Below are 27668 nucleotides of genomic sequence, written 5' to 3'. Positions count from 1 at the left end.
AGCAGGTGGCAGCAAACACGGCAGAGCTGTACTTAGGTAGAATGGAGCTTTCCATTCCATTTTAACCTCCCCTGTGGAGGGTAGTGGACGAGTACAACTTCCTGCAGGAAAGGTTCCAGGACCAGTGTTAGTCTAGCTTACCCCCTGCTAGGGGACAGGTGTGCAGGGGGAACGTCTCTGCTAGACGTGCCCACGCAAGCCAGAGCACCTTAAGCTCTGCTGGCCATAGAGGCCAAAGCTTAGAGCCTCAGGAGCCAGGAGGAAAGTTCCCTGGACTAATCTAGAGACAGACCATACAAAGAAGTGCAGCACACAAGAAGAAGCCAAGTCATACAGTCAGCCTGTCAGTACAGCAGAGCCAGAGAGAAAAAGAGTAGCAGGGTCGAATTTGCCTGCCAGTGTTAAAGGGAACCTGTCACCGGGATTTTGTGTATAGAGCTGAGGACATGGGTTGCTAGATGGCCGCTAGCACATCCGCAATACCCAGTCCCCATAGCTCTGTGTGCTTTTGTTGTGGAGAAAAAACGATTTGATACATATGCAAATTAACCTGAGATGAGTCCTGTCCCTGACTCATCTCACATACAGGACTCATCTCAGGTTAATTTGCATATGTATCAAATAGTTTTTTTGACACAATAAAAGCACACAGAGCTATGGGGACTGGATATTGCGGATGTGCTAGCGGCCATCTAGCAACCCATGTCCTCAGCTCTATACCCAAAATCCCGGCGACAGGTTCCCTTTAATGCTAAAGCCTGCTGGGACCAAGACAAAGTTTGTAAACCGTTTTGGAGAACGTTTATGCTAAGTAAAGCTGCTATTCAACTACATACAAGGTCTGGACTCAACCCTATTTATTGCTTCGGAGCCAACGCCTGGGGTCCAGCCGTATCCAGGTAGGAGCACCGTGACACAGACATTTTAAGCCGCACTATACCACTCGGCATTCCCTAAGGGGAGGCGCATGTTGCACATATATTACGTTGCAGTTCAGAAACTTTAGATGTTCTCAGTTTGAGACCAGCAATATTACAGGATTTTTTTTTACTATGGACCGTCCTCAGCATAGGCCATAAATATCTCATTGATATTGGTCCAACACATGAGTACAGACCATTAATGTTAAAATCCTGGAATACAGCTTTGCTAAAAAAAAATTATAAGAATATTTACACTGATTAATCTTTTTTCGTTTTTGTTCTACAGCCGACACGTGCTTCCTATGCACAGCAGGCTCCTCTCAGCGAGTTTACAGAGAATCCGTCATCTGATGGATTTTCTGTAACTCCTCCTGTGTGCACAGGGGAGCGCGCACTGTCTCCATCTCCCCCCCCCCCACCAGGAGCCTTGTATCAGAAGCTGCCAGGTTCGGCACACTAGAAGCCCCTCCCCCTCCTCACGGGCATCTCTCTCACCAAGAGCAGCTCCAGACTACATTGTGGTTACAGGACCTGTGGTGATGTCATGTGTGTGGGAGGAGTTAGGGGAACACAGGCTCAGTGTAGGACTGTGCTGGTGGAGAATGCAGAGGTACTTTATGTATGGAAGGTGTGTATAAAGCAGAGGTATGTCCGTGTAACCAGTCTATTGTACAGTTTTCTGTGTGTAATGAGTAGTTCTATCTGTGTAATGGACATGTAGCAGAGCTGTGTGTGCAATGCGTATATAGTAAACTGTGTAATGGGTGCCGTGTATGGCAGCGTCAGGCGGGCGCTGTGTAGGAGGTTGGATAAATGTAAAATTGTCTACATTTATTTCTGCATGGGAGACTAGCAATGGTTTTTCCCTGCAGAAATATCAGCCTCATAACATTATGTGGGCCTATGCATTATATATGTTAATTACCGCAAAATACGTACTCCTCCTCGGATATTTTTACTCTTCTGGAAAAAACGTAGTGCGACCTCTGCTGTCAACTGTAACATACCGCTGACAATCTGCTTCAAACTGCAGACATAACCCCTTCCATGCCATGGTCCTTAGGGACCGCTGTATGGAAGGGGCTAACCATCGGGCCGCTGATCTGCTGTGGCAGCGGCCCGATGCCGTCCCTCTCCCCCTCCCTTCCCCTGCCGTGTAGTATGGCCGTCCTCACCTCCATACAAGCAGTCACACCCCCCTCTCCTTCAGGATGGCAACAAGCCCCACCCCTTCAGGATGGCCGGCGCTGCAACAAGCCCCACCCCTTCAGGATGGCCGGCGCTGCAACAAGCCCCACCCCTTCAGGATGGCCGGCGCTGCAACAAGCCCCCCCCCCACCTTCAGGATGGCCTGTGACGCAACAAACAAGAGTCCTCCCCTGCATAACGGAAACGGAACTGATCCGTTTTGCAGCCCATAGACTTCTATTATGACGGAATGAATAACGGAATGCCTCTAAAGGCTTTCAGTTACACATTCCGTCACAGAATTGCGTTATGGTTCGTAGTAACTGAATCCATAACGCAATTCACCTTTTACCAACAAATGAAGTGTGAACGAATTTCCAAATATGAAATTCGCTCATCTCTACTGAAAAGTATTAATAAGACCAATTGGAAAAATGATTTTTAGCCCTAAATGAGTGAAATGCAAAAATAAAAAAAACTGTCCCGAAGGTCCATAGCCTTTATTGTGAAAAATGCAAGCAGATATATCACCTGTGAAGAGCACATCTCCACCGTCTAAAGTGGCGGTTTCATCAGTCATCTCGACCACGTTCATCTGCAGATCCTGCAGAGCTTTCTTCACAGCCTCCACCTGCAAATACAACCGGATTTGTCATTAGGATTATAATGCATGTTTGCTTCAGACATATAAAAGCCCCTGATGTCAGATATCTGTAGACTGGGGGGCAGCAGTTGCTACCAGGCCCAAAGAACCCTGTACCGCATAAGAAGATATCAGTATTATAGAAAGTGCATGCTGGTCAAGTTACACCTCAGGCTGGAGGGAAGGGGTTAGGTCAAGAATTTGGCATTGGGGGGGCAGTTTCAATTTTAGCCTCAGCCAGCACGAAGGCTATGTGCTTCCCTGCCCCTGGCCACAAAGTACTGAGGGAAGGGGGGGCCCCCCAAGCTGAACTCTTGCACCAGGGCCCATGAGCCTTTAGATATGTCCCCGTCTGTAGATCTTGGATATCTATAGTAATTACAACATGCCTAAACCTGCTCATGGACTTTACACCGCTATTGACAAATCCCAATAATGGTCTTCAGTAGATGGTTGATTCCAAGTAACCGCTGAGGTCACCTGAAGAAGACATGACCCACCAACCTGACCTTATATTTCTTATAAGTGCACCATGCAGTTCTTGTAGGATGATTAACCTATACCATCGATACATGAAGAAAACCAGTCTCCTTCTCCCAGTTAGAGCATATGGACGTTGTAGAGGGGTCCAGGCCACCTTCTCAGAGGCAGAGCCAGTAAGTAAGAGCGGCTCATGCTCCATTCATTTATTACATGGTCGCCATGTACTGCTGAATCAAACTTCTCCTGAAGCCAACAGCGGATCATTGGGGCTTCCAGGAGCTGGACCTCATCACCAAGTTTGCAGTCTTCAGACAAAGTTTGTGCTCTATGAACCCCTTTAACCAGAAATGACCAAGTCCTCAATCTCTTATGAACAATGGAACTAAATTTAACCTGGAACCAGTTTCACTCATTCTTTGGAAAACTGACCAGAAAGGGTCAGTTCTGAAGAATTTCCATTGAGGTTTTGCTGCTAATGAAGATTTTTTTTGTGCATTGCAAATGGTGAAATCCACGGTGCAAATCGGCAGCTTGCACTGACTTTCAGGTGGATGAAAGGGGCTAATAGGGTGAGAATGTCAATGTGAAAGCAGATGAAACAAAAGCAGAGATCAGTGCAGCCGATGCCACCGTATGTTCTCCAGGGGAAGTGGCCAAACAGCCGGAGGAGTATAACAAGCCTTGGATGAAGATTGATGGACTAAGTGAGTCCAACTGGTGGAGCTGCTGTTAATGGCTGTGGCAGAACTTCTTATTTGACTACTGAAAACTTGAAAAAGGAGTCCCGAGTACCCCGAAACACACTGTCTAGGTTAATATTTAATAAAGGCTGTAAAGTTGATCACCACATCGGTCGTGTCCATGCGCCTGCCAGCTATCACCGTAGAGTTGGACTCATTTAGTCCATCAATCTTCATCCTATGCCTTCCATGTGGATGGGATTTTGAAAGCCCCATCCACTCGTCTTGTAAATTACTGCAGATTTTTGTGGGCGGAATCCATACTGCATACCTGCCACGTCTGGACCCAGCCTAGTGATAAACAATGAACATTTACTATTAGTCACTGACTAAATCAGTAGCCAAATCTACTACCATAATCAGCATCCCTCTATTCAATTGTTTAGAGCATACCTCCGGTAAAAAATTACCAGGGCCCACCAAGCCAAGGTGACGAGCTAGAAGACTCTGCAGATCACGTTTCTTTTGGAGAATTTGTTTTTTCTGTCTGATGCAATATTTGAAGACATTTACTTAAGTGGAACCTTTGCTCAGAAGATGATGGAATATTTTGGACTTAATAGGATTAATAGCAAAATATTTGAGGACTCTTAATTGTCTTTACACAGGGTGTCTGAACTCTGGAAGCCGGATTCAGTTCCTCATACCTGTGCAGTGACTACTGGCAAGAAGCTACTAAATGACGTAAGTTCTTGTTTACTCATGCTGACAATTAATGAAGCAGCCATCCAAGTCTTCTCGAGAAACATGAATGTCTCTGTAATGTCTGTTCCAAGCGCCCCGGGCCTTAGGTGGCATATGTCAAAAAGCGCAACGAAATATGCAGGACTGTAAACACAGCCATATATCTCCTGCACATCTCTGCAGGTTGACATAAATACGAGGCTGACATTTGACAGAAGCCTGAGACTGCATGGGGCTTCTGAGAAAATTTACAAAAGAACCTACACCATACTCAACCGTGGCGCGTTGCATCACCAAAAATAATCAGAGCCCTGAAGACTTCACGGAATTTAAAAAGAAAAAAAACAGGCATCAAGTAAGGAGGTAGCTCAGGTTCTGAAAAGAATACCTGACAGGTTATCTTACCTGGGTACAGTCAGGACCCAAGGCTTTATAGGGTTTACATAATCGTTGCATGTCTATCATTTTTGTCATTCCCCGAAAAGAAGAGGCCAGATATCTAGCCCCGGGGGGAGGGGCGGTCAATGGTCACAGATTCCCTTTAAAACAGTTGTGCTAAGATATCAACATAACCCCTATGCCCAGGAGAAGTGCTAAGCATCTGATCAGTGGGTGCGTCCGTATGAATGGAGCAACAGGTCGAGCATTCATTCTCTATGGGACTAATGGATATGGTGGAACGCTGTACTTGGCCATCTCCAGCAGTCCTATAAAAAGAGTGGGGTTTGGGGCCCTGAAGCCCTTCTGTGAAGGACCGGACAACTTGCTATGACATCAGTCTTCTCCCGAGTATTAATTCTGCCTATATCCTTGCACAAGCTGCAACGTTATTCCGATTAATCCGAACTGGTTTGAAGCTTTATTTCACCTTGCGGCAGCGGCGTCGAAAAATAATATGAGTAATAAAGAAAGATCCCGAAGTTTTGAAGCAGACACATTCCTGAGTTATAAAATGTCTATGAAGGTAGATGAGAGGCGCGGAGTATCTGCCAGAGCTTCTCCGTTTCTGGGAAAGAAGCAATAAATGCGTGTTAATGACATTTCTAAGAATTTCCTGTTGTCCAGCTCCACAGTAAAAATCCAGTCTGTCGCACAACCCATTCCACATGTCTCCAGCGGGTCAGGCTGCCAGACTGGAGGTTCTCCTTCATATGTTGTTTGGAAACAAACTTGAGATGTCGATCAGAACGGCGAGGATATACAGTATTGAACTGCTTCATTATCGGGGGCAACAAAGCGTAGACGGCAACGTGGCGCCAAGTGGAGGTGCTGCTCCTTTCATCTCTATGGGAGCGCCAAGGAGAGGGACAGAAGTGCCTGGCCATCTCCATCTGTCCAATAAAGATGAATGGATCATGAGCGGGCATGCATGCCCCATTCATACTGGGAGACATTTTTTTTTTTTTTTGTGGGACAACACCTTTCAGGTCCATTTTCAGATGTCACTTGCTCAAATAAGGACCTGAGGAACCGCCTGGAAGTTTAATAAATCTGCCTCAAGCATACTATAAAGAGATATGACAATTTCTTTACAATATGGGGGGGGGGGGGGAAAGTCACTTCTTACATATTATGGGCAAAAATTAAGACTCCTCCCCTGATTGCCCAGTTCAATACCTCCAGTTGTTTTCTTTTTCTTCCAGAAAGTACCGATTCTCCTTGTGGAGATCCATCTGGTAGGGCAATGCACCCTGGGAAAAGTTATGCAAAGTAGCTCTCCTCCAGAGGGTAGAAAACTGTCTCTCTGGTACCACCAACTCCAGAGCTATAATGAGTGTTTAGAAGGCCAGAGATCAGAGATAAGGAGCCCTGAGCAGAGAAAAAAATACAGATCCTGCTAGTAGAGCATCTCAGCTCTGTACAGAGAAAAGGGCTCCATATTTTTAATAAAGACCAATTGAAAAGCAATTTTTTTTTAGCTCATAATGAGGATAATGCAATAATAAAAAATAAAATAAAAATAATTGCCCCAAAAGTGTACATAGCCTTTAAGAAAGTAGTAAGCAAGTATTAGATTATATTTTGTTTTGAAACTCAACAAGTTATTCTGCTGCTGTATTTAATTTAGCTGTAGGGAGAGTGCTATATAAGCCGGACCTTGAAGGATTGACACTGGTAATTACAGTTGCCACAGATCTATCATTTTTTGTACCCTCACGGCGGATGATTATGCAGAAAACACATGACCCGATGTCAGTCTGGGCTGGAGCCTCTACCCCACTGGCATTCTCCTGTCATTAGGCGAGAGGGCTGCACGCAAGGTCTGCCGCTTGTCTAAACATAAAGGGTGAGCGGAGGACAGAGCGCGCTCAGGGTTTAAGTGCACACACGCGAGTAAACTGCACCCGTACAACTGTTACAATTATGAAGCATCCGTCAACACAGCTTTGGATTATGACATCAGAAGCTGTAACCCCAGGCAAATATTTTCCACACAGTAGACATAACCTTGGTTGAAATGAAAACACGACCTGCAATTCAGCGCAATTCGGCTATGCTTGGTGTCTAGCTCAAACACCCCATTGTTTAGTGCAACACATAGATCACAACAGGCCATTCCTAAGAATGTTTATCCCTAACCATTGACCCCAAGGACTGGAAATACGCTTGTTATGACAACCCCTCTGCATTGCATTGAAAAGGGGGAAGCTTCCCCGGAGCATCCCATTATAATGCACTAGGGATAACATATAAAAAATATATATATGGGATAGAGAAGAAAGCCACTGCCAAACATTTCTCCCTGGAGAAGAAAAAGGTGTTGAAATTCAACCCGCTTCAGTCGGGAGCTCCCCATACACATTAGACTGTCAACCAATCCCGGGGAAAACAGAGCAGGTTCGGCTGCCAATATGTGTATGGAGGCCTGGATTATTAGTCCAGAACTGCACTGAGATTTCTTCTGGTTGCTATTGGAAACAGTCAACAAGCTTGTCAATGGGCACAGATTGTGTTTTGTAGTGTTTATACTGCAGTATTCTTTTCCTAATACTACAATCTAGTCTAGTTTGTATTTTTTGGACAGTTCCTAGTCCAAACTGTACAGAAAGCAAATCGCCACAACAAGCTCTGTACAGATACTGTAAGAATAGTAGAAGATTTCAGCTCTGGATCTCGTAGCATTGTTGTGAATACAGCTGTGGTCTAACACCGGCTGTAACTCAGGATCCGTATAAGATAAGTAATGCAATATCTTTGCAAAGTTGTAAAACACAGTGTACAGCGTATGCCCATTTTAATTTCAAATCATACCTATAATTAAAAGGGTTTTCTGAGATTTTTATACTGATGACCCATCATCAGAATAGGTCACCAGTATCTAATCGTTAGATATATATCACCACACCCCTTTTTGTACAGAACCTAGCTCCCTCATTGCACGCTTGGGCAGCAGGGGTTGAGTCTAATGATGCAGCATCCCAGTGTCACAAACATTTAGAGTGCCAGGAGATAACAGCCCTCCATGCAGAACCTGGGAGATTTGCCAGCACTTCTGGTTTCTGGGAGTCTCCCCTTTTTCCAAGAGCCTCCTGCACATGTATTGATCAGGTTGGAGGTGGCTACAACCCTACGCTGGGTCCCCCAGACACTTGAGTTGTCACAGGTTTCTGCTTTTCCAAGGGGATGGTAAGGCATGGTGCACGCCAATGGGAAATAAGTCCAGAGAGTCAAGGTCTGCAGTAAAACAGAGTGCTTCTTTACTGGAGGAACTCAAGTTGAAAACAATATAGGCAGTGCACTGAGCTGGCTTCTTCAATCTCCCCCCTGGCAGAAGAAGGTTTTGTGCTGAGGAAAGGCCTGAGCTACCTGTCCTTCTCTCTCTCAGAAGCCTGGTACCCTGACAAAAGGCTGGTGGCCCAGGGTCTGTGGCTCAGTTCACTGGCAGGTTATCCCCGTCTCGGCGTCCTCTTCTGGTCACTCGTGAAGTCTGACAGAGTATCTCATATTAAACACTGGTCCCTATCTGCAGACAACTCTGACTGCTCTACTTTTAAACAGTTTCCAACTCATCCAGAACCTTCTAATGGGAGGGGTGAAGCTGGGGAAGCATAGCCCAAACAACAATGTTATAATTCATGGCTGACATAGAATCTTATTGAGCCTCAATACAAGTCAATTAGAATGACTGATCAGTTTCCAGACCTAACCATCTGACAGAGCTAAACCAGACATTTAAAAGTTCACTGTGCCTGTTTTTTCCCTCCACAAATTATCTCTGCACAGTCCTTTATAGTTTTGAAAAATTGCTAGCTTCTCAGTTCACAGGCTCGAAAGTCCCAAAGTCTCTCAGTACTAGCTAGCTGTGCAGTACAAATACAGTGCAATAACTGTTCAAATGAATAGGATATATTACGATAAACCTATAAAATGCAGTTGAACAATATAAAACAGTATAAGTGTAAACAACAGCATAAATCATAGTGCAAGTTAACCCTTCAAAGTGCAAAGTAGTGCATAATAGAAATAGGGGAAAATGCCCACAAACATCAAGACTCCAAAGTACACTTGCTTCAGGGCACTGCGGACATTTCGGGAGAGTTTGCAAGTATGTATCTAACCCAGGATCTTCATTTCACAATAGATGATGGTCATAGCTCATCTCTTCCCCCTCCCTGCAAAATGACCCCTGTACAGGTCACAGAGCATGTCCACAACACTGCCATAGAAGTTAATGATCAAGATTGCTGGAGTTAACAGTGCAGATGTAAAACGCAGCCCTACATCTTGCATGGACCTTAACAAAATTTCAATGAGTATTTTTTATTATGTATATACACAAACACTTTGAGAAATGTATGTATGTCACTACCCTAAGTGCAGCAATGAATCCATCCAACGTGGCCAAGCTTAGTTTTTTCTAAATACACAAGAATTTATTCTTAAAGTCAAAAAAAAAGGAAAAGTTATATAATGGTGTTACTGGCAGCACCAAGGCTCAGCTTAGAAATACCAGCGCAGATTCTGTCTGATAAGGATGATGACATGAAATGGGGATCTGTACAAGCATGCTGAGAAAGTGCATCGCTGAATACTTTTCCTCTAACTTTTACAAAATGATCAATTGTTAAATATTGGGCAAAGAAACATTCCCCTCTCTGTCTGGACATGCTCATTGGGTAAAGTATGCACCTGGTCAAGCCAAGAATTCATTATCTTTTTAGGCACCAGCTATATCCCAAACTACCCAGAGTGCCTGCCAGCTCCCCGTCCACCCATGACCACACGCCATGTGTCCTATTTTCTAGTAGAAAAGTATTTAAAATTCATGAGTCTTGTTGAAAGCTCGGCTGTCACATTCTCGTCATTCCACAGTGTATGGGAAAGTGGGGGGAAAATAGAAGCTTCAACCTAGGCCATTATTACTGCCGAATACGAGATATGTCATTAAATTGCAAATAAAGCTACTTGGAGATAAAGTCGGTATCAATCACCAGGAATTCCTGGGCTAGGTTTCACTATCGGGGCTCCTTTCCAGCTGCGTTGTTTGTGCTAAAATAGCCTGTGAAAGAGGGTAACATTAAACTAGACGCCACCATTTAAAAAGTTGGGGGAAAAGAAAAAAAAAAAAACAACATACGCTTGAAATGAAGTGAAAGAATTCAGGAACAAAACAACCATCAGCAGAACCGAAGACTTGCTTTGTTCTTAAACAATACCAAAGACCCTTGGTCTACTTGGTACAATGCCGAAAAACCATAGCAACATCTGAGGGACAATGCCAGAACTTTCGTGACTGAGAAAAATAGGGTTGATGACCAAGGGCAGAGTCAGGGAAAGGCCCAAAAAACATGACCTTGGACGGCAGTAATTGTACGGACAGCTTGAGAAGAAGGGCTACTTTCACATCTGTCTTTTTGTTGTCCGCTTTTGAGATCCGGCAGGGGATCTCACCACAGCAGTAAAACGCATTTGTTTGAATAATACAACCGGCTGCATCTGTTCAGAACAGATCCGGTTGTATTATATTGAAAATGAACATACCGGCACTAAAACTTTTGTAAGCAAATGGGTGCAGAATGAGTTTTTTTTCTGTGTCCGAAAAAAACGGATCCGGCATGTTCAGTCTGCTTGCAGCGGTTTTGTGTCTGGCATGGGAACACAACAAACCGGAACGGAATGCATTCTGGTGCACTCCGTTCTGGTTTGTTCAGTTTTGTCCCCATGGGGACAAAACTAAAGCATTTTCCTCCGGTTTTGAGATCCTCTGCCGGATCTCAAAACCGGAAAGGAAAACGCAAGTGTAAAAAAATAGCCTTACAATGTAGTCCGAATGTGCAAAATGTAAGCCAAAAAGCAAACCTGCCACAGAACACAATCTTCGAAGAGAAGGAAACAGCCTTGGGATGTGTCTATCAGGATAGTTTGAGGGTCAAAGAGGGGAATGGCTTTATCAGGGTCTGGTTGACTAAATGGATAGAGATATCTCAGGCTATAAATAAGAGGATTGATTGGGTCATTATGGCTTCCACCAATCCAAGTGTGCTCATGTGCTTCAAGCTACTTAGCATGGGTATGGTTGCATCAGATCAATTTCGTTCACCTAAGTGCACCCACATTGGACTGATCAAGTCCTGGTGTCATCAACGGTTATATCTAGCTTGCTTTACCAATTTATGCCGTAGGAGCAAGATGCAATGTTTGATTCTGTGCGTTGGTTAGCTGGGGAATCTGGTATATATTGTTTGCCAAAAACAGGAGTAGATCCTCACAAGGAGCAGGCTGACTACTCGGGCTCTGCCTGAGAACTCGTAGAGAAAGCCAGGGACAATGTACACCTTTTGGAACTAAAGTTTTCCTGAACATTTTTTCCTGCAAAATTTTATATCAATCTGCTCAGCTCCTCCTTTTCTATAACATGATACCTTTGAATCACACACCATCTTCATCATGCAGGTGCCTTTTTTTTTTTTTCAAAGGCATGTATTTTGGTCTAAAGAGCATTTTTTGTACATTTTGGGTTTTAATAAAATGTTTCACCTTTTGGCCTCTGCAGCATCTGTGTATCACAGTACATAGCAGGCTGCAGTGCCGTTCAGAGTTAAATCCGTCAGAGAGCACACCTGACGGCTCAGTTTCTAGCCCATCCTTCTCCTCCTCCTGCACAATCTTCTACGCCATTTTATGATCAAATCAAAGTTGGACTGTGATGCACAGAAGCCAAACGGTGCAAGTCTTTTACTACAACTGTATTGCAGAAAAATGCTTTTCATGCAAATATATGTGCATTTACGTGAACAAAAAAAATTCACCTAAAAGATGTCCATGGCCTTTAAGCATAGCTTATGGGCCTCCATCTATAGGTGGCAGTGAAGTGACTAATTAGCTTGTCTGGCTAGCTGCTCAACATTCTTTACAGGAAATCACCGCTCTGGTGCGTCAACATTGATGTGTACAGCATCTTCACTTAGGGCCACTGTGGGGTGGAAGCTAAAAAATGTGCTTCTTCCAAGACTCTTCTCACGCTTCCTATCTGACCAGGAATGCCCCATCACCCAGGCAGTGGGACAACCACCTACCCAAGGGACGGTGAACTCAGCGACCTCAATAAGCAGATGTGTTCTGTATAATGCTATGCTCTCAGAGGTACAGTCTCTCCAGCTAGTGTGGTGGAGTCTTACAGGCAATGCTCCCTGGGAAACTCTATGCAAATCAACTCTCTTCCAGAAGGAGTTGGCCATCCTGTAAGACGATGACTGACCCATGAAAGTGGTTGTACAGGCAATATATGGTGATTACTTATCTTCAGGATAGGTCATCAATATATGATCGGCAGGTGTCCGACACCTGCTACCCTGCCGATCAGCTACTTGAACAGGAGACAGAGCTCCATGCGAGCTCTACTTCCCCTTCATTACACTACCCATCGTCTCGGAAGTCACGGCGGTGCAGCGCAAATACAAGTACTCTCTACAGAATGGAGCAAATATATTTGTAATTGCACTGTGCTCCCGCTTCAAGGGAGGCAACGTGCAGTGTAATGAAGAGGAAACAGTGTTCGCATGGAGAGTCACTTCCTCTTCAAACAGCTGATCGGTGGGGAACGGTTTGCCGATGAGATATTAATGATCCATCCTGAGGGATAGGTCATCAATATATACTGCCTGCACAACCCCTTTACAGACCCTTAAAGGGTTATTCCCATCTTGGACATTGGGGGCATATTGCTAGGATATGCCCCCAATGTCTGATAAGGCATAGGTCCCAGAGATGGGATATTTAGAATAAGGCCCACAGGATGCCAGACAGTGCATGCCCGGCCTCCCTCCACTCATTCTTATGGGAGCGCCGAAAATAGCAGCAGCTATTTTCGGAAGTCCCATTGAAGTTATCGGCAAGCGCGGCAACTGCACCATTCACTTTTAAGGGGGTTATGGAAATTTTTATTTTTTATATGTAACTTATGGAAATTTTTATTTTCGGCACTCCCACAGGAATGAATGGAGGGCGGCCGTACATCCAACACTTTGTGGGCTTCTTCTAAGCATAAGTGCAGGTCCCAGAGCTGAGACCTGCAACTATCAGACATTGGGGGCAAATCGCTAGGGATGTGTCCCCAAAGTCAAAGATGGGAATACACCTTTAACACATGACTAGGGATTTTTGGGACACCAAAAAGGAAGAGACGCCCGTCTGTAGACAGCCGTTTTGGTCTTCTTGCCTTTCAACGGTCCCTAGCAGGGCGAGAGGCTACTGATGTAGCTTCTGGGGAATACCGTTTTCTTCTCGTGGAGGTGCCGCCTTGTATTGGTGGCATTAGAGCAGATGTTTTCTTCCTGCTGAATATTTAAATCTGAGTGGGTGTAAATATTTTTGTTTTTTATGTCATGTATATGTGTAGGCACAGGTTTCTGGTATTGGTTATAAACTATGCGGCGGTATTACATAGGTACTATATGATAGTATGATTTTGCTACTGTAGCAATAGTTGAGAGAACTAAAATAGTTTTATAATTTTATGACGTAGTCACTAAATATATTTATGTGATAACAATGGTAGTTTTGGAGGCATTTCTGTTGCATGGAGAACACAAGTAGTTACTAATTCAGAAGCAACAGGTAAGGCCCCCGTGCACATTAGGCTATTGTCAGCAAAACCTGCCATTGTCAGTGGGACAGGCCGAGTGTTTAATCTGCGTAAGGACCTCCTGACATACCATGTTGAGGGAGAGACAATTTGGGCACTTTAAATTTAACAGTTTGACTGGGGAGCTGTGAATATAGTGCTCCTGGTGCTAGCTTTACTCACCGCTGCCAGGCCTTCTGCTGGCGCTGTGTCCTGACCGCGTACAGCATCAGGATGTAGTCACCAGGCGTCCTATGTCAGGTCACAATGCTGCGCTGTAGTGAGAGGTAAGCTCTCATTTTGTTTTATGTGTGATCTAAGGTCTGATGAAGATTGGGGGTCTGATCTGAGGTCTGCTGAAAAAAATATGGTCTTATGGTCAGGTGCGTCTTATAGAGCAAAAAGATATGGTATTTACCCCTCACCATTAGGCACCAAGTAGTAATGGCACAATAACCCATATCATCCAGGGGCCTAGGCCTGTCTCAGTGCCGCCTGACCAAATACAACTGTTTTTGGAAAGAAATATATGGACCATACCATGACCAGAAATGCAGCTTGGTGAATGCGCCCTTAGTCTGCAAATTCACAATGCTTTCTTCAGCTGTAAATGGAAAGAATCTGCATGTCATAATGGGCATCTATTCTCCTGCACACATGTTTTCTGTAACATTCAAAAGTCACTGACTCATAAAACATGCATGATCTCAGCAGACCCTTATTTGATCTTACTCCCCAGGCCTCTCTCTTTCGTGCGGAACAAGGATGACTTACGCAAATTTTTTTTTAGATGCCTTTACATGGGAAAAAGGGGGAACGGAGCAACAGGATATAAGGACCAAACATGGACAAGGCCTCAATTTCCTGGATGATCAAATCCTAGAATAATGTAGTGGAAAGAATGGTTTGCTCAGAAGAGCGATGAGGTCTGATCTGAGGACCCTGCAGAGGAAGAAAAGCCCAGTACGCTCTGAATGAAGTTTAACATTTCTCCTGCGGAGTGGAAATCTTGGCAGGAGCGTGTCCTTGCAAACAAAACAGTCAGTGTTCCTCCAGCTGTTTTGCAAAGAATTGGCAAAGGGACAACTTCGCGAGGGGAAAAGATGCACAAGTTTTCCATAAACTACAGCAGACTGTGTAAGCGACAACTCCTCCCGGAATAATGCTCGGTCTGTTCAATAAAGAATAATGTCCGATTTATTCGCCAGGTTCATTATTTGGATAGAACCATTCCCGCGCACCTTCGCGAGTTCACCGTCATTATTTATCTATTAGGAGATTCCTTCGACAAAACGGCCTTTTCACAAAAGACTGACGATCTCGTTATGGTGGACGGTGAAATATTATACAAGGAAGAGCGTGGTTTACAGAAAAAGTGTAATCAAAAGTCATAGATAACCCATTATCCGTCAGGGACAACTTTTTAATTCGCCTTTAAAACTTGCACAGACAAGTATCAGATTTTAAAAATGTACTTTTTAAAAAAAACTTTTTTTTTTATTTATTTTTTTTAAAAAGCGCTGCTTTTGCCTATTGGCGGTTACCAGTATTACCAGTGAAAATTGTAGCAATATTCCCAGTTACAGCATTGAAAGCCACTTTTAGAAGCAGTTGGTACGATCAAGAAATGCGTCAGACGTTTCGACTGACCGCTGATGAACATCACCAATGTAAAGATCCTAATTTTCTTTATCTGTTACACCACTATGGACAAGAGTAATACTCTTTCTTTGAAAAGACAAAAAAATAGAAACATGGACAACCCATTTAACCCCTTAAGGACCCATGACGTAGCTGTACGTCATGGGTCCGATCCCTAAACATGGCGCGTGCAGCAGGCGCCTTAGCCGCGGGGTCTCTGCTATTTTAAATAGCAGAGACCCGCGGCACATGTATGCGATCAGCCATAAGGCTGATCGCATACATCTTACCTTTCAGATGCCGTGGTCAAATGTGACCACGGCATCTGCGCAGACCAAAACCGGAAGTCGCGCTTCTGGTCCAGTAACAGCGTTCCCCGGCTGAGATCGGGGGACCTGTTACCTCGATCTAATAGACCGTAGCCTCAAGCAGGCTTCAGAGTCAATTAGATGTATATATCAATACAGGCCACTAGGTGACAGCCTTGTATTGATCTAGTGCAAGTGAAGTCTTTAATGATGGCTATGGGCAATTGAATGATTGCCAGTTATTGTCACCCAAGGGGACTTGAAAAAAAGTAAAAAAAAAAAGAAAAGTTTTTACAAATATATAAAAAAAAAACTAAAAAGTTCAAAATCACCCCCCTTTCCTTAAAATAAAAATACTTAACCAATAAAAAAAATATAAACATCATGGGCATTGCAGTGTGCGAAAATGCCGATACTATTAAAATATAACAATATTAATGGCATACGGCAAATGGCGTAGTGGGGAAAAAAATAAAAACAGCCAATAATTTTTTTATAAAAAGTAATCAAAAAGTCACACAAAATTGATATCACTGGAAAGAACAGATCGCCCTGCAAAAAATGAGCCCTCACACAGCCTCGTACACATAGCTACAAAAAGTTATAGGGGTCAGAATATGGTTATGAAAAAAATATATAAAAATCCCTCAAAGGTTTTAATTTTTTTTTCAGTATTAAAACGCAAGAAAAATTATACAAGTGTGGTATCGTTGGAACCGTACTGACCTCTAGAATGAAGATAACAGGTCATTTTTACCACATAGTGTACAGTGTAAAAAAATAATAATATAAAAACCTTTATCAGAATTGCGTTTTTTCCCCCAATTCTACCCCATTTGGAATTTTTTTTCCAGCTCCCTACTACATGGTATGCAACCATAAATGGTGCCATTAGAAAGTACAACTTGTCCCGCAAAAAAAAAAGCCCTCATAAGGCTATGTGAATGGAAAAATAAAAAAAGTTAGGATTATGGGAAGGCGGGGAGTGAAAAACGAAGACGCAAAAATGGAAAATCCCAGGGTCCTTAAGGGGTTAAACCATGCAAAACTAACAAAATAGGTAAATATATTCATCAAAAAGTATTGCTCGGTTGTGTCCCTTTCAAACCACACTTGGGACACAGCATAGCAGTATGGCACACACTTGTATTCGGCTGCCATTGACTTGACGGTGGCGTATACATTATTATTTTGCTGTATTGTATTGCACACTGTGTCCAAGCCTTACCTTTGGCGCATATGCCTGTAAACGCTCCTGGGTATAGGTCTACCACCAATGGTCCTTTTGGTCTCCATTGGATAGTATACCATTTTTTCACCTGTATGGTGAAGTGCAACAGACTGCGCTTTCCTATACTTTAAAACCTAGGTATATTGGATGGCATACATTTTATTTTTTACAATGATACAGGGGGGATATATGCCACTGTATGCTTATATGGTGGCACAAGTTAGAGCCTTCTGTTAGAGATATAATTCAGTAAATCTTCCCGATTTATACTGAGCCTTAGTCTAAACAGCAAAAAAAAAAGACGCATTTCCACACTACTTTCAGGTGACTTCCGAATAAGCTTACATGTGAGTACATGAAGATTAACAGTACTTCTGGCCATTACACAACTTGTGTCTCGCACTATTTAGCCTTGGTCTGTTATGCAGGCTCTCTCTAGTTCTCAGTTTTTCCACAGCTAGTGGGTGGAGGCTAGCTGCTATGATGTCTCCCATACATTGCACTTCGAAACAGGAGATTCTGCTCCCTAACTCTCTATTAATCAGAAACTGTATATAAGAGACATTCTAGCGATGTAGTGAACAGTATATATGTGACTACTTGGAGCGAGATATAACACTATTAGCTCCAGCCTTTGCGTCTGTGGCTATGTCTCCCTCACTGGTGCTCACTACCCCCCTCTATAGACGTCTTTGGGCAACGGTAATTTCATCCTTCAGTGATCCGACAGTCTGTTTTGGACTCTCAGCAGAGAATTCAGAGTGAATGTTAAAATTGCTGATAAAATGGAGAAAGAGGCATTTTTTCTCTAATAAGATATATTACAAAGTTTATTATATTCACCTGTACTATTGATTTATGCAAAGTTGTGTGACGTTAGTGACCATTTAAAGGAGTTGCCTCCATAAGACATGCTGCTGAAGACAGAAGGGTCATGTATTTGTTACCCCTACATGCCCTTCCCATGACCACTGGGCCGACTCCTTACCTCTTGCTTGCCAACATTGTGATTCCTCTGGAGAGGGTAGTGCTTAACAGGTTCCTCCCTCTAGCCCTAAGCAAAGGAGATGGGACCAACCAAAGTTGGGCTCGCTCATTCCAAGGACCCCACATCAACTTCATGTTCTACCTCTATGGGTGCTAAGTTGGGCTCGCTCATTCCAAGGACCCCACATCAACTTCATGTTCTACCTCTATGGGTGCTTTAATAAGTTTGTTCATATTCGGATAATTAACTTAAGTGATTAGTGAAGATTTGTACTTCATGTACGTCATGCCTTTGCCCTCCAAGTGTAGTCTTTGGTGTAGACGTACAGCTGATCCCGGCCTTGCCTAGAGATTTGGTAGATTTACTGCTCAATTATGAAAACACTTTGCTAGAAAACAGACTTGGCAGCCTCATTAGCTCTTAGTCATTGTGGATTACTTCCCATATTACTGTGAAACATAACAGGAATCGAGGAGATTAATCACAGCCCACGGTCCTCATCGCCACTGCGACTCCACGTATTCTTCTGTCTGGACCCGTCTCCCTTCACCTACCAAAATAATGAGACTTTCCAACAGTCTCCTTTCATTACTGTATGATGCAAGAGTCTTCCAGGTTATTCCTTTGTAACATCTGATGACGATCATTTGCGTCTGAAAATCAAAAGTCCTGCTGCAGAAGACTAATCCGGTCAGCTCAGCCGTGTTTTTTCAGGACAACCCAGAGTTATAATGAAAATGCCTGTGTCGGAACTGGATGGAAGCTCCGCCATCTATTGTATTATAGGTTTATGCCGGAAAATTATAAGTCCAGATGTCCTTTTGCAATAACGACGTATAACGGTTCGCAGGTTTCCGAATGATTGAGGTAAAACTTACATTGTAAACTGCAGTTTTAACCAGTTCTGCCACATTGGGACACCGCAGGAGTCACAGCGACAAGTAGTTCATGAATTAATCTAAAGTTTCTCTTACCAATTAAGGGATCCTATGAAAAAGATGAAACGACGGTTCTTGCCGAGAGCGAAATGGTCTACGTGAATTCATAATTTTAGAAAGTACAGAAGAAAATATAAGTGGTTCTCTTTGTCTCCTTCAGGTTGTATCGAGGAGAATTGTTTGCAATAGTTTTTAGAATGCATTTTTTAAGTTTTTGGATTCTCAGAAGAAAGAAAATTCAAGGCATGTTCACATGCGGTTGGTTTTTGCAGCAGATTTTGGTTTGATTTTTCGGTCCTGAAATTCTCTGCCAAAAAAGACTAACATAGCTGTCCACTGATTGTACTGGGAATCCATGCCGTAGTTCCTATGGCGCAGATTTTTCTGTAGACAGAGTTGAAACCAGCTGAAAAAAAATGAAAAAAAGCGTCCAATCCACGGGTGGATCCGTGACAGGCAAACTGTAAAACTGACAAGTTTCAATCTCACATTTCTACAGCAATTTCATGCCAGATTATTCCGGTGTGTATTTTGGCCTTGTGAACATGAGCTTAGAGAGGCTTCTGCTTCCGGCTATGTGCATTTCCCATTGCTTACATAGAACCAACATATTCCACAAACTTTCTTGCTTCCCTTTGGACTCTTTCACACAGGGGTCACGTGTGAGGGCCAGACAAGATGCGGGGTGCATTGAGGGAAAATGCATGATTTTTCCACGCGAGTGCAAAATGTTTTACCGCGTTTTGCACGTGCGTGAGAAAAATAAGCATGTTTGGTATCCAGACCCGAACCCGGATTTCTTCACAGAAGTTCGGGTTTGGGATCGGTGTTGTGTAGATTTTATTTTCCCTCATAACATGGTTATAAGGGAAGATAATAGCATTCTTAATGCAGAATGCTTAATAAAATGTCCATTGAGGGGTTAAAAATAACAAATTTAACTCACCCCATCCACTTGATCGCGTAGCTCTTCTATCTACTTTCTTCAGGACCTAGCTAAAGGACCTTTGATGACGTCACTGCGCTCATCACATGGTCCATCACCATGGTGATGGACCATGTGATGAGCGCAGTGACGTGACCACAGGTCCCTTCCATCAAAAAAAGAAAGAAGACATGCCAGGCTGAGCGTTCAAGTGGATAAGGTGAGTTTATAAAAGAGTTTTTACCCCTCAATCACTATTTTACTAAGCATTCTGTATTAAGAATGTGATTATTTTCCCTTATAACCATGTTATAAAAGGGAAAATAATAAAGATCTGGTCCCCATCCCGAACGTCTCCTAGCAACCATGCGTGAAAAATCGCACCGCATCCGCACTTATTTGCGATTTTCACGCAGCCCCATTCACTTCTATGGGGCCTGCGTTGCGTGAATATACAGCTTGCTGCGATTTTCATGCAACGCACCAGTGATGCGTGAAAATCACTGCTCATGTGCACAGCCCCATTGGAGTGAATGGGTCCGGATTCAGTGCGGGTGCAATGCGTTCACCTCACGCATTGCGCCCACACGGAAATCTCGCCCGTGTGAAAGGGGACTTTGTACTCCTGGTATTACAATACATCCCTTAGTTCAGGTATCAGGTTCGGGTACTATATGATCAATGGCGTAGCAAGTAACCATGGAGCCCCATGACAAAACTTGCATTATTGGGCATTATTTTTGAGTTGTGCTCTGCATTAAAGTGGTTGTGCCAAGAAAGGGGATGACCTATCTGTGGGGTGGCTGACTGCTGGAACCCCCACTGATCCCAAGAATGAGGATTCCATTCCTTAATGGAGTGGCAGGGTTCATGCTTGACTTGCTCCAGGATAGGGTAATGGAACCAGTGGGGGTCCCAGAGGTCAGACCTGCACCGATCAGATAGTTATCCCCTATCCTGCGGAAAAAGATGGCACAACCCCTTTAATGCAGTATTGTCACAGGACAAAAATAATGCAAAAAGTAGGGCTCTTTTCCTCTATCCATAGTCTAAGCGCACCTTATGTCTGATTGAAAATGGGCCCCCGTAGAAGGTGGCCCGGCTGCTGTAGTTATACTCATGATCCCAACTGAGGTCATCATTAGAGACCCTATGAGGTAAATAAAGTCTTGGTGCCACATAATACCCAACCCTGAAGCGTCACATGGTTCAAGTCCCATAATGCAACTTGAGTGCATGTAATTTGAATCATTTTCCATGCCCGTGTCCTGACAAAACACTTGCAATCTAGAAGCCTTCGGTATAGTATGTGTCCCACCACCATATGGCACTTCTGTATAGTAGTCCTCATGTATCTTCAGTGGTATAACACAACTAAGAGTTAATTATGCGTTGTATCACCATCTCGGCATCTTCTGTAGCCTTTCCAACATCATGGAAAAGAATAAAAGGAATATGAAGATGAACTTTCCACACGTGTCCATGTCCCCAGAGGTCATCATTGTCACACACAAACGTTTCCGCCTCATTCCTTTCCAGTGACTTTCCAGGAAAAAAAATATATATATAAAAAAGGTCCACCTGTCTGACAGCTGAATTCTTCCTGAGCATATTTCTCTGCTTTGGTTCAACCAATACGAGATTGATAGCAAAACCAGACAGAACGTATGAGAACATTACCAGACTCACGGGGGAAATGCGGAATACGTTACACGATGCTATCATGACCTTCCATGTTGAGTCTTTCCCTTCTTTCTAAATGCTTTTCCATTCTGTAATGCCGAAACCATGTCCTTTGTATGCTATGTAGTAAAGATGTCTAGTCTTTTGAGAGCAACTACTGAGAGGGGTACATACCTCATCCTGCAACATAAATAGCTCACCGCCAAAAGGCCTCACAACGACTGGGACCATTGAGGCCACAGGATTGAGAGAATGGAAATATTCGAAAAGGAGGAATGCATAAACCCAAGGTTCACTCCAGATGGCCGGTCTGAATTGTAATAGCAGACATGGCTGTGGGCAACAATAACATCAATATTGAGAGGGCGATTTAACCCCTGTCCTGACAGGGGTCTAGAAGATTATGGTCATACACAGAGAAGGCCAAACCAGACAAAATTCAGTCTAAGGTTTGTCCAGTAGGATGATTTTTTTTTATGATAAGGGGCAAAATGACATATTCTTTATTGAATAAATAAAGCAGCATTACTCACCTCACCGATCCCTGGCCACTGCTTTTCCGACACTTACTGGGTCTTGGCTGCTCTACATTTCCATGTCTGGGATCTACACTCAGGAAATGGGGTGAGATGTCAGCTCAGCCAGTCACTGATTGAGGTGGGTTATTTCTGTAGCCAGTGATGAACCTCTATGGGTACCCACTTGCCTCTCCTTTTTTTTGTTTGTTCTTTAAGGTTTAACCTACAAAAAAATAGCAGGAGATTAGCCCTGCATCTCCTGCTATTTTTTGTAGGTTAAACCTTAAAAAAAAAATAATAAAAAAAAGCACATAGAGGCCAGTGGGTACTGGGTAATTTTGAATGACAGCGAGGTGAGTAATGACTCTTTTTCCTCAGGGTTGGGACTGTCTAGCGTTGATGCCCCCAAGTACAGATACAAGTCTAGTTAAGCATTGAGTCTTGCATCTAAATCTTTCAAGATTTACAACAGACAATAGCAGCTCACAAAATGGAACTAATCTTGTGTTGTAGGTGGCGATGTAGGGCTGCAGGTGGTGGCTGTTGACGCCCACTAGGATTGTGTCCCATACTCAATGTATGCTCCTCTGCTGCATAATGAATCAACCTGGCGAGGTTTATTGATGTTTTCTATATATATATTTTTCTGTATTCTTCCATTTAAAGTCATTGGCCCCGATTTGTGATAGACCAGTGGCATATGCCAGACTGATGGCCCAGCACACTGCCGACAGCTGCGCCAAATTATGACGAGACGTATGCCTTGTAATAATTTAGGCACAACCTTCAGCAGTCTGTGCGTCTGAACTGGCAGCTTGCGTAGATTTCAGACTTCTTGGCGTAAATGAAGATAAATGTGGCTGGGGTGGGGGGTTAGGTCACAGGACCCGCCCCCTCCCCACCCCGTTTTCACAGAAAGGCCACTAAAACAAAACATTTTTTGCTCAAGTGGTGTTGAAATAGTCAAACACAGTTTGTGACTTTTTCCCGCCAGAAAATTGGAGTAAATATACGACGAATTAGGCTCATAGTGTGCAGCATGGAGGCTCACTGGTTCGCGCTGTTTTGAAGAAAAAAAACTTTGTGGCATTCTGTTGTTAGTACGCTACTGGAAGTCGGGTTCCCACCCAGTTTCGTCAGGCGTAACGTTACTTAATGCAGAGGTCTTCTGCGATTCCCACATAACGCCCGCTATCTGAGCAGTCTTTCCAGCGGCACAAGTCTGATGAAGGCCGGATTGTGGCCGAAACATCACGTATATGATATGCCGCATTTCTAATTAAATAAAATTTATTACACCGCACAAACTGGAGTCAATATTCTTCTTGGTTAGTGCTGTTGCCATACAGCGCTGGGTTCAAGTCCCACCATCAATCTGTTTCTTCACTTTTCTCCTGCACTCTAAATTTTTTTTCTCAAATTGTCCCATTTAACAGGGATTATCCCACAAATTTAAAACTGTTCTAACTCATACCTGGAGGACTGAGAGCAGGAAAGCGACTGACCACGCGAGTGCATCTCTGAATGCAGGAGAAAGTGCACCAGAAGGATAGACAGTAGGGGGCGCGACCAGAGAGCACAATTGTACATTAAAAAGACTGATAACGTTTTCCTTGCAATAATACTTAATTTAAAATACCCTATACATGGCTGTAATATCTGTTGAGGTTGTTCCACTAGGGCATATGGACATCATAAAGGTAAATCACCTTTATGTGACACAGAGAAGAGCTGTGGAGTATCAACTACATCAGCAATTCTTTTAAATGGCCACTGCAGGGAAAATCCGTGTATGGTAGTAACGGCCCCTGATGACGACAGCTGGTGGTTTCAGAAGACGGACCCAAGTCAACCATCTGGCTTCACTTTTAGAACAGTTTGTCATGGTAAGGTAACCCCGTTTAGGATTTGCCTTTAGAAAAGTAAAATCAAGCTTCGTCATAAACCACCAAGAACAAGACCTTTCTCATTATGGAAAACGTCTTTGACTACAAGAATTTCATCGGGATGTGTTACTGTATCGGGCACCTACAGGAATTATGTAATCTTCCCACCAAAAATCTGTTTAAAACCACAAAGAATCCTTAAACAAGTGCAATACCCAAAAGTTATGATGCTGCCAGTGGGTGGAGGGATGATGTTCTTCTACTTTCCTTTTAAAGTTTTGAAGCCTCCAGTGATAAGAGTGGCTTTTGTACGTGTGAGTCTTGATGACTCGAGTGTCCCTATGACACGAGGATGAGAAGAATCCTCTCACTGTTTTACCTTATAAGGACAAACGCCGCTCATCGGAAAAGTCTTCCCTCTGCACAGATTTCGTGCAGCTGTTACAAAGATCCGCCGCCAGAAGATGGCTTCGAGACTTCAGATTCCTGCGTGTTGGGATAATCAGCTGGGTTTGGAAAATCCTTCAATAATCTACTCGGTTGGCAATCTAACAAGGCTTCCGAAAAAACAACAGTTCAACATCTGGAAAGAAAATGTGCACAAGCCACAGAGAGCCCGGGGAGAACACAGGTCCTCATTTCGAAAAGAAGTCTTTTGCTCAGAACTAATGAAGACAAAAACGCGGGTGGAAAGAGTAAAACAAACTGGTTGCCTACATAATCTCACTCCAGTGGTCATAAGGAACAGAAATATTAATATTAATCAGGAAACTTCTAGCGTGTCAACCCCTGCTTTACTGGATCAGAACTACTATGGTGGTCTATCCAAAACATACCTATATATCAAAGGAAATAAATTCAAAAATGATCTTCTGGGAAGTCATACGAACAGGTCTGGATGCCACTTATTTTCTGTTTGGCAGGGCTCCATCAATGATTGGTATGGGATTTTGAATGTCCTATCAGGTTTCAAGAAAAAATAAAGAAAACAACAATCTACAAGCAAAGAGATATCCGCGTGCTTCAGATTAAAAAAAATCTGTGGTGTCCTAGGTCATTAACATCACCAATGTGATCTTCTCATGGCTCAAGACTTACGAGAAGACCTTTTTGACTTCATTTATGTAAAAAAAAAAAAATATATATATTTCTTTTTTATTATGATGATTACACTCACCGGTAATCAGATTTTCCAGACCCCATGACAGCACCACAGAGAGGAAAAAAAAAAGACCATGCAGCAGCACCCTGCAAATCAGATAAAGTACAATAATGCCAAAAATTAAAGTGCTAATGCTACGCTTATTTATAAAGTGAGATGCTTGGCCAATGCATTTTGTACAAAACCACCGGAGCCCGTTTGCCGTACGTCAAGACGATCTCTGTTAGACGGGTCCTAACACTAAATACTACCTGTTATGCGCCATAATGGCCGCCATAAAGTTCAGCGTGCACTCCTGATTAGCCTGTCTGCCCCATAGGTTGATTTTAATTAGTTAGGCACCAGAAGACATCCCCATGCCACCGGGCCGCATGCGGTTAAAAAACGCATCACCCCCCTGGAGCTGCTTCCCCAACTCCAAAATGTCACGTGGCCTTACTCCCATGGAGGGGCCCACGCACCTGCCGCAAGAACCGAGGGAAAATAAAAATCTTTTTCAATATCTTCTTGCATCACCAGTTCCATAAACACTATGTCCAGTGAAAGCTCATCCATGTAGGTCCAAAATTAGGCAGTTAAAGTAGAGCTTCAATAAGACTTGAGTAGCCCATAGGTTCTCAATGTGCGGTATGTATACCCCAGAGGGTACATGCCACGTCTCAGTGTACGATCATAGCCTTCGAGGTACTTTTGCATAGATTGTTTGAGTAAAAGGTACTTGGCTAAGGAATGTTGAGAATCACTGTTTACATGACTTAAAGGGGTTATGCCAGGATTAAAGTAATAAAATGAAAATCAGACATCATATAGAATATGACAATCTCTAACAGCTAGAACCAGCCCTGTACCTCACATGGATCCAGAGATCTCCTCATTCATTGCTCAGCTAGATTTATTTCAGGCTGACGGCTCAGGGGGCATGCACTTTCTCAGGAGGAGTGTCCTTTCTGCTGCATCTCTCTCCCTGTAGCTGCTGCAGCTTCTAACAGAACATATGGCTGGTGACAGCTAAAAATTTTAACTGAGCAGCTCAGCGAGATGGGCAACAAATAAGGAGAAAAAAATACCAAAAAACTAAACAGCAGGTGGCGCTATACATATACATTTTATTGAATAGCTCACTGGCTATACAAAATTTTTAAATAGATGCAATTACAAAAGTATTCAGATCCAGGCGCTTATTGGAAAAATGTAGAATATGTTTAGTGACGCAATCCCTTTAAGGAGGCCATATACATAGTGGCATAATAGAAGAATACGCCGTGGTACCATCATCATGTATCCTACCTAAACTGGAAATCTGGCATAAAAACGGTTTACTGTCAAACAAAATATAAAGGGACAAATGAGCGCCCGTTTCCGAGTACACCAGTTTAGGAGCATATCAGGGCAGACCTAAGTCATTGTCTTATATCCCATACCAATAGTCAGAAATTATGAGTTTGTATTTTTTGTTCATATTATTTTCTAGAAGTGTAGAACTGGCAAGAATAAGTCATAAATCAGTAGGAGGCTTAGCAAGAACGCGTTGTACTTTGACAAAAATAAATAAAAAATAAATTACCAAGTGACTTATCAGCAGAAACAGAATTCACCAGCTTCTCGGTCCAGAACCGCGTTATGTGGCTGCAAAACAAAGTATTTTTAGCTAACTCTGCAAATTCATGGAAAAGCATTACATAATGCCACTTTCCCAGAAACATTATCTCTCTCCAAACTGAACTAAGTTTCCTATCATACCCCTGACCTACTTGATAAAACCTTCACAACCTCAAGAATATTCCTTCCCCCCTGCGGGAAGACCATATATTTTTCATTAATATCTTGCATAAGATTAGATTGAAATTGTAACATTTTTTTCTAAGACATCTTTTGTGTTACAATGGTCTCCATACAGTAAGATGGTACCTTAGTGATCAGCTGCAATCTGCAGGGAAACTTGGCAGCATGTGCTCCATTCCCCTGCAGCACCCCCACAGGGGAAATTAAGTATTACACAGTCCTAGTAGAAATCAATGGACTATCCGTGTAATACGTCGACCTGTCGGATCCTCCGGAGTGAAAGACACTCTTCGTAGCCACTCTCTGCCACTGGAGAATAGGTGTGAATAAGTCTGAGCTGCAAAACCACTGCCCACGAAGAGCGTTGCTCTTTCTGAAAGAAAGCAACCATATTTTTCTAATTTCATATTACCCCTTTTAAGCGTTTTTTTTTTTTTTTTTAAAGAAGTGATAAATATTTGATCGCTGGTTGGCCGCACTCCTCGGACCCCCATTTATCAGTAGAACAGGGGGTCCAGAAACACCAGTTAATCCTCAATGCATGGCTGTGGTGTGGAGGAGCTTGAACGGAAAGGTGGTTGAGCATGCCCGATGTGACGCCAATCAATGTCACTACTCAGCTCTTTTCATAAGCTCCATAGTGGCAGGGGTGGAGTAGCCATGGACCTTACAGGGAAATGTCCCAGTGGGCCGATGCCCAGCGGGCCACCCAAGCCTTCCTCTCTGCCGCCGGCCAGGTACATAGTGAGCTCTCAGCAGTAATTAACGTTGGGATAATCGTGTACCCCGCCATGCCGTCCTGAATTCAACTGGAGAAATAGGAGGACAGAAAACAGCAGCTATTGACGGCCATCACAGAGGGACAGCTGTTGGGGCAGTAT

General features: G+C 43.3%; 1 protein-coding gene across 2 annotated transcripts in view; it reads right to left on the bottom strand.

Annotated features, from left to right (window-relative positions):
- Positions 1-27668, bottom strand: part of DDAH1 (dimethylarginine dimethylaminohydrolase 1) — a 118610-nt gene that overhangs the window by 5825 nt on the left and 85117 nt on the right. For both annotated transcript variants that reach the window (XM_040407916.1, XM_040407915.1), the window contains one exon: positions 2643-2742. In XM_040407916.1, coding sequence (XP_040263850.1) covers positions 2643-2742 — 100 coding nt within the window. The remainder of the gene's footprint in view (positions 1-2642; positions 2743-27668) is intronic.

This window comes from Bufo bufo, chromosome 9 (genome assembly GCF_905171765.1).
Source record: "Bufo bufo chromosome 9, aBufBuf1.1, whole genome shotgun sequence".
NCBI classification, from domain to species: Eukaryota; Metazoa; Chordata; class Amphibia; order Anura; family Bufonidae; genus Bufo; species Bufo bufo.
Note: the sequence above shows the minus strand (reverse complement) of the source record. Positions and strands in the feature narration are given on the sequence as shown.